Below are 8168 nucleotides of genomic sequence, written 5' to 3'. Positions count from 1 at the left end.
CCCATTTGAACCTTCCACTAACAAATAAAAGTTAACTTTAATAGCCTAGCTTTTACGTAATTGACTTAAATAGACCTAGTTACAACTATTAGTTTTTATATGAAATTAAAAAAATATATAAGGTTTTTGGTAGAACTATTATAGATATTAATATTCATACATGACAAATAAAAGTTTAACTTAATAGCTAGTTGTCACGCAGCTGGCTGGCATTGTTAATCAAAGTTGATAAATGTAACAGAAGTAATATTTGTTCTATAGTAATACAATATATTAATTTTTATATAAAACACTGATATAACATATTAATTTACATAGATAATATATTCTTATATAAGTGTTATATTGGAATATTAATTGTTAGGAGTTATTTTTTTGTTCAGAATTTCAAATTATACTTAGAATTAGCAAACTAATAGTAAGTTTGTATATAAAATAAATAGAAAGGATTAACTTTTCAAAGGTACTTAAGCAGATCAGAGTCAAAATAATCACATATTCAAAGTGGTTGTTGACTAACAAATATAACAAATAATTGTATTAAATGATCATATACAATTTACACATCATATTCAAAACATAATGAGTAGCAAGCATGCAACATACTGTTTCAAAAGAATTCATAACCAACACATAACCTCTTTTAATGAAGTTTAAAACTCAAGAAAACACAAATTTGACTTCTTGTAATCAAATTAAAAACTAAAACTAAATATTACACAAACAAAAGACTTGATGAGTCTAATAACCCATCACACTCTATTTTAAATTAATATTACACATGTACCTTGCATAAACCATACAAGTCGACCCGATTTTGAATCGGCAAACTAGTTTCTCAGGTCGCCGGGTTTTGAATTTTAATCAATCAAAACATCAACCGCCAAACGAAAATGATAACCTCTATATTAAGAGAAAAAAAAAACCCTTTTCTATAAAAAAAAAACTAAGCACACAAAACACTGAAAGGAAACCACATTCAACAAACTGAAGCGCGTCATAAGATGGATGTGACCCGAACCGAGTTATCAACCGATCCTGTCAAGAAGATGGGCAGGGTCGGGTGCCAATCTACTGTTGATATGGGTGCACTATGAGCAAGTGTTTTCATTCCGTTCGTATTATCTTGAACCTGCACACCATAAATTCAAATATTACGTGGCTGCAACTTGCAACATTTGTATGAACGTGAAGAATACGAGTATTAGTTAGTTAACCTGATATATTGGTGCTCTGACCGAACCGGATGTCACCAGAAGTCGTTTACCATTTGCATCCAGAGCCATTTCATGTCTATAGTTTTGTGAATTCTCCGGATTACAGAACCTACACGATGGACCGGTATGGCGGTATCACACTCAAATTAATAACCTTTGACTAACCGTTTTTTTTTTCAATCCATGATCCAGAAAATGTATATATACCTGTGGCAATTTCTTGACCAGAGAACCTTACCCTGATTTTGCAAGCTCCACTCAAACACCTGTCATAACCGCAAATATAATTCATTTTCTAATAAAAGTCAAAAGTGGTCAATGCATCTTGTTCAGATGAAGAACTCACCTTTCCGTCTATACCCAAGCTAAAAATGCTAGTCTCATCGGGCCCAAAAAGAACCGAGCTGATTGCAGAGTCATGGGCTGGCCAGCCCGTAATTTGCAGGCCCGCAGACATATCTGAGTCTTGTTAAGGTCTTTCCATTGGGTGGATTTCATTTGAGAAAAAAAACTAGAGTAAAATACAAGGATGGTCCCTATGGTTTGCCAAGATTTTGGATTTGGTCCTTTGCTTTTTAAAAGTACACGGATGGTCCCTGTGGTTTACCAAGATTTTGGATTTGGTCCCCAGCTTTTTAAAAGTACACGGATGGTCCCCGTGGTTTGCACTCTATAACATATTTAGTCCCCAGCTAACAAATCTAAAGTATTCAGCTGGTCCAAGTTAGTGACTAAATGCGTTACAAAGTGCAAACCACAGGGACCATTTGTGTACTTTTGGAAAGCTAGGGACCAAATCCAAAATTTTGGTAAACCACAGGCACCATCCGTGTACTTTACTCAAAAAACTATTAAAATAAAAACGGAGTATTTAAATTTTAAGGATACCAAACATGTGAATCATTCCATCAGTTGCGGCAGCTGCTAATATCTTCCCGTTGTGGTTGAAGCACAGTGATGTGATCGCAGGTGGATCTTTCCCAAGGGGAAGGACTGCCTTCAATAAAGTCAATAAGTAAGACTTATACGTTAATAATTTCAATTTTTATGTGTGGGAGGGGTGTCGGGAAATTATTATTAGATGAAAAGTTCCGTAAGCACGTACCATTGGCTTCCACGTTCTCATATTCCACACGGTTAACGATGCAAATCCCAACTTATCAATGTAACTTGAGCCATGCCTACAAAGAAAAATGACTTCTATAAAATAAAATACTAGCGGTAACGAAAAAGATATAAAAATTAACTTTTGGGATGATATCATAATATGAAAGATATGTTTAGAAGATGGTGGTACCCTCGTGATGCTGCGGCAGACACAAATATTGGTTCCACGGGGCTGCATTTTAGGTCCACCACACTGCAACGGAAAATATATACAAAGATTAAGCAATAAAAACTTTGCGAGTAAAATGCCATTTTCGTCCCTGAGGTTTGGCCAGTTTTGCGACTTTTGTCCAAAGGTTTGTTTTTCCGCATCTGAATCCATAAGGTTTGAAATCTTGCCATTTTTATCCGGCTCGTTAACTCCATCCATTTTTCTCCGTTAAGTCAAAGGTATTTCTGTCTTTTTTGTTAACTTAAAGGACAATTTGGTCCTTTTCATGTTATGTAAAAAGACAGAATACCCCTGAAAAAGTCTGACTTGCCCTTTAAGTTAACAAAAAAAGACAGAAGTACCCATGACTAACGGAGAAAAATGGATGGAGTTAACAAGCCGGAGCCGGATGAAAATGGCAAGATTTAAAACCTTATGGATCCAGATGCGGGAAAACAAACCTTTGGACGGAAGTCGCAAAACTGGCCAAACCTCATGGACGAAAATGGCATTTTACTCGATCTTAGCAGAGAACAAATATAAAAATAAATATTAAAACAGATGTTACACCTTGGAAATTCACTGGTTGTACTGAGATCACAAACAACTCTTTTTGCATCAACGTTCCATGCTTTTATACCACCATCAGCCGTGCCTATGAGAAGCTTTGTCAAAATGGACAATCAAATGAGGACCGTTACTTCCTGTTTTGCAACATTCACAACCTCCAAAAAACAGTAAATACACAAAATTTACATTTCAATATTTAATTTTCGGCATTCTGGTAATGGATATTGTTAAAAGGTGTGACAGAAACGTTTGTTTAAAGATAGAAGATAAACTTGCACTTAAAAGGGCTAATAAAGGCACACCCCAAAATCTATATTTTGACACCCTATATACGGGTCGTATACAAGTATACGGCTAGTATACATATATCGGTCGAATACTAGTAAGAGAAGGTTAAGAGTGTGTTTGGTTATGTAAGTATACGACTTGTATACATATATACTGGTCGTATATAAGGCTCGTATATATGTTTACGGGTCGTATACAAGGCTCGGATACATGTATACTTGTGCAGCCAAACACACTCTGACATTCTCTTTCTACTATACGACCCATATAAACCTATACGAGTCGTATACATGATTGGGTGCGTGAATAAGATATTAGGAGTGTGTGAATAGTGGAGGCCTTTTTTAAAGATGATGGGTTAAAACTTAAAATAGTATACCAATCGGTCAGATTTGCAGTCCCATTCAAGCGACATGATCTCGGCCCCACAATAAATGGTTGCGTTTCTTGATGCGGAAGTTGAGGAGTCGTATGTCCATATCCTTTATCAAAGTGTATAAAATTATTAAAACAATACTTCAAAGATAAGCAATGATTGCTTTTTAAGAGAAATTACCTGACAGTGCCATCGACAGAAGCACTTGCAATGTTATCGCCGGATGTAGAAAACCTGCAACAACTAATTGGACTTGTGTGGCCCAAAAAAGTCTCCTACAAAACATGGTTTCCCATATAACAAGACCGAAATCCCTATTCAAGAAGAAGAAGAAGAAGAAGAAGAAGAAAAGAAAAACTAAATATCTACGACGATGGATGATTGATCGCACCTGGAAATCTACTTTCACTTCCGGGAAATCTTCTTCTTGCTGAAGTTCATCACTTCCTAGATCCATATAGATGTCGATCATTGAAAAGTTGCACAAATGTTACAAGGAAACAAACAACACATGTCCACAAGCATATTTATCCAACCAAAAAAACGAACCTATCTAGTATAATCCCGTTCATAGCAGAGCTATTGGTAGGGTCTAGGGAGGGTGTGATGGGGCAAAGTCGCAAACCTTACCTCTATGCCAGGGGATAGAGAGGCAAGCATATTTATCAATAATAATAATAATAATAAAAAAAAAAAAAAAAAAAAAAAAAATTAGTAACAAACAAGATAAGTTTAACCAATGTTAAAAAAATTGGCTCACTAATGATGAAACATTTAAGTCTTCACATCTTTAATTAATCAAACAATAAAATAGTAATCCTAATCCCTATTTTTATTAGCCCTCAAGTAAAAAATCCTAGCTTTTTTTTTAATTAGTAATACCAAATTAACAAATCCTAATCTACAAAGAGAATACTAATACGTATTTATCACTTATCAATAAGGCTATGATAAAATTACCAATCTGAAAATGGATTGTCCCGTGTCTAGGTTTCTAAGTCGAGAACAAAGTTTTCATGTATGCAGTCATTTAAGCAATTAAACCAATCATTTATGTCACTAAAAAAATAAGGTATATGGAAATTCATTCAGTAGCCATAATGTTCTAAAGTTGCAACAGTTAAAATTATTTTAACTAAAAAAACCATAATTTCTTACCATCACAATTGTTTGTTGCAGGGCTTGCATCTTGATCCTCGGGTAGAACAACATCCTTACCCAAGGACTGCCTCCTAGACGGATGCGGGTCACTGGACGAAACAGTAAGTTCTTTATGCAAACCAGTTGACCGACTCTCAACCGTAGAGCGCGGAGAATCACCGTTCCCACTAATGCTTAGTTGGCGAGCGGTTAAAATATTACTGTAATCAAAACATTTGGTCAGTACAAAACCAAAACTCTGAAATCTGAATCAAACAGATCGTCACGAAAGACGTTTACCTCCTTGACTGACTTAACTGAGCCTCTTTCTCCTCCAACAAAGCTTGAAGCTGTGACAATCTAGTATTAAGATGCTTGATGTCGTTTTTAAGATGGTTGACGGTATGTTTCTCTGAACTGATCTTTAATAATGCCGGAATGCGTGGATTAGTTAAGGATAATTTGCATTGATCTCTAAACTAGTATGCTGCTATAGTCTATACGTACCCCCCCCCCAATCATCATACGGGCCATATAAATTATAAAGGGCGATAAGAACTCATTCGGGCCATGTGACTTTGCCAGTGGTGTGTGCTCTATTGCACCAGTCACCTTCTACGTAAGTAGAACGCCTGATACGGCTCATATGATTTGTACGAACACCACTCATACGACCCATATAAACATTATGGCCCGTATGATGTGTCAGTGCAACACCTCATACAACCCCGTGTGACCCCTCAAATGACCCCTATGACCCATAAGGCTCGTATGATGTCTCAGCTGTGTGTATATAGTCATACGACCCCGTGTGACCCGGCTCGTATGATGTGTCAGTGATATGCGTATAGCCTAACCCCTAAACTAATAGTGGAAAAATATCAGTAAAATCATAAATGCATAGAACAAACTTCCAATCTATAATGCAAATACATAAAGATCAACACATAACCAGGCATTAAAGCAATAACATCCAATAACCATTATTCAAGGATATGATTCCCATAAAAAACTCAATATCATAAATGCATATAACAAACTTACAATCTATTAAGCATGTACATAAAGATCAACACATAACCAGGCATTAAAGCAATAAGATCTGTAACAAACCATTCAATGATCCAATAAACATTAACAAAGGATATGATTTCCATTAAAAATCTCACTCAAGAAATTCCTAACAGAAAGATTCAACGCATCAAACCACTCCTTCGAAAAATACACCCGAAACAGAGGATCCAAATTAGGGTTCTTCATATACCCAATCCCTACACACACACACAAAAAAACCCAAACTTTAATCCAAGAAACGAAAAACCCACCAACAAAACACAAAAACAACAAACACCCACCAAACCAAATCATCCAATCTTGATCTTTTCGAATCAAATCATCCCCATAAACCTTAAAAAACTCGATAATCTTGTCATTTCTTCCAAACTTTACACAATTAACGATGTAATATCTTAAAATAGAGATCTCTAACTTGGATAAAGTAGAAATTAAAAGGGTTTCTGACGAGGAAAAACATTGCTTGAAAAAGGTGAGCAGGGAGATTAGATTATCTGGCTGAAATTTAGGAATGTATAGTGAGAAAATTAGGTCAAAGATTTTGTCTTTGTGGAAATCTTTGCCGATATCGGTTGCTAATTCTTTGTCGAATGATTGTAGAGTGGATGTGAAGCCTCTGAAGAACAGGAATTCTCTCACGAGCTCCTCTGCGTATTTCATGTTCTCCATTTTTTTTTTTTTTTTTTTGTTTGAGTGCCCTACAAAGAAAGGGGTGTATATGTCTGTGAATTTGGTTAAGAGTAAATTACAAAAATAGTCTTTTATCTTTCTATTTAGATTGAAGTGTTTAATAATTAGAGTAAATCTAGTTTATGTAATCTAGTTTTTTTTTTTTTTTTTTTTATGGTTAAATCTGACTAAATGGACCTCATTTGAGGGCAAATTAGACATTTTAACAATTATATATGCATATATAACAATTTTGTAAATAACTTAAAAACGTATAAAAATTTGTAATACTTCTCTATCTCTCTATTATATCTTCGACCACAAACACTGCCTACCTCCAGCGACCAAAAAACACCACTCAACAGTTAACATTCACCTCAGAAGTGAAATCTTCCAACATACATCAGGTTGTTTTCAAGATTTTGATTTCCATTTGCACATTCATATCCAATTTTCATTTGCACATTCACATCCAATTTCCAGATCTGAAACATTCACATCATCCACGGTCAGTCGCAACCCAACATAATTAAGCTCCACAATCGCAAACCCAAACCTATTCATCTTCACAATCGCAAACCCAAACAACTTTGCATCACTGACCAAAGATGGGTTTTGGACATTAGAGACACACATACACAGAAATGAGATGGTGGCCGGATATAAACACAGTTGCCATCGTCGTCGTCTTGTATGGAGGAGATCTACACTAGAAGCGGGGGAAGATGAATTGAAAGGGGTAGAGAAGGTGGAGCGGTTGTGGTGTAGTGAACTGAACGGAGTTGCGGTCGAGGTGGTGGTTGTGGATCTGCTATGGTGGTTGTGGGTGGCAGAGGGTTGAGAGATATGGTCTCTATCATAAAGATGAGGGATATGGCAGCAACTTGGGTAGGGATAAGTGAAAAAGAAATTAACAACTTAATATTAGGCTTTTATTTATTAAGTTATTGTTAAATAATGGGGTAAATGTACTAAAAAAACCCTTTAAACCAGAGTTAACTGAAAAATTTTACAGAGTTTAGGGTAAAGGACGGACCGTGCAAACGTTTGCAAACATAAAGTAGGTTTACTGTAATCATTGAAGACAAGGGACACACTTTGCAATCCGATACAAACATAAAGGACGATTTTTGTAATTTACTCTTTGGTTAATGATTGAGGGAAAATCTTAATCTACATAATAACCACCATTTTTGCTAAATTAACATACTTTTATACTTGTAATCCGGACTTTTGCTAAATTAAAATTTTCAAGTCTTTTAAAGCTAGGTTTGCTTCACGAATACTAGTGTTATCATTGTCAACAAGATCCTTAATTTCTTTATCAATCATATATGAACTAATTTACGTAGACTTGAAAGTCAGCTGATAACATCTTATTAAAAAAAACAACCATAGCCAGTAAATTTCACACATAACAAAGTTCTGTTATCAAATATATCTCTCTCATTCTTGTCGTTCCCCGACCTCACTAGCTTTACTCTACATTAAGCCCAAGCCCGTGGGCCTCGCGTGA

The 8168-nt window shown here is 35.6% G+C and overlaps 1 protein-coding gene across 1 annotated transcript; it reads right to left on the bottom strand.

The window, feature by feature from the left end:
- Positions 1 to 622: 622 nt before the first annotated feature.
- On the bottom strand, positions 623 to 6676 carry LOC110908911 (WD repeat-containing protein 91 homolog). The gene is made up of 15 exons (XM_022153909.2): positions 6265 to 6676; positions 6058 to 6180; positions 5210 to 5351; positions 4928 to 5130; positions 4161 to 4216; positions 3950 to 4044; positions 3773 to 3875; positions 3106 to 3200; positions 2515 to 2577; positions 2323 to 2398; positions 2106 to 2214; positions 1564 to 1676; positions 1425 to 1483; positions 1218 to 1326; positions 623 to 1132 (listed from the first exon to the last, which is right to left on the bottom strand). Exons 1-15 carry the CDS (start codon positions 6650 to 6652, stop codon positions 998 to 1000), a joined length of 1869 nt encoding a protein of 622 aa, XP_022009601.1. The 5' UTR covers positions 6653 to 6676; the 3' UTR covers positions 623 to 997.
- Positions 6677 to 8168: the final 1492 nt, after the last annotated feature.

This window comes from Helianthus annuus, chromosome 14 (genome assembly GCF_002127325.2).
Source record: "Helianthus annuus cultivar XRQ/B chromosome 14, HanXRQr2.0-SUNRISE, whole genome shotgun sequence".
Classification (NCBI taxonomy): domain Eukaryota; kingdom Viridiplantae; phylum Streptophyta; class Magnoliopsida; order Asterales; family Asteraceae; genus Helianthus; species Helianthus annuus.
This window is presented reverse-complemented; position numbering and strand designations above follow the sequence as displayed.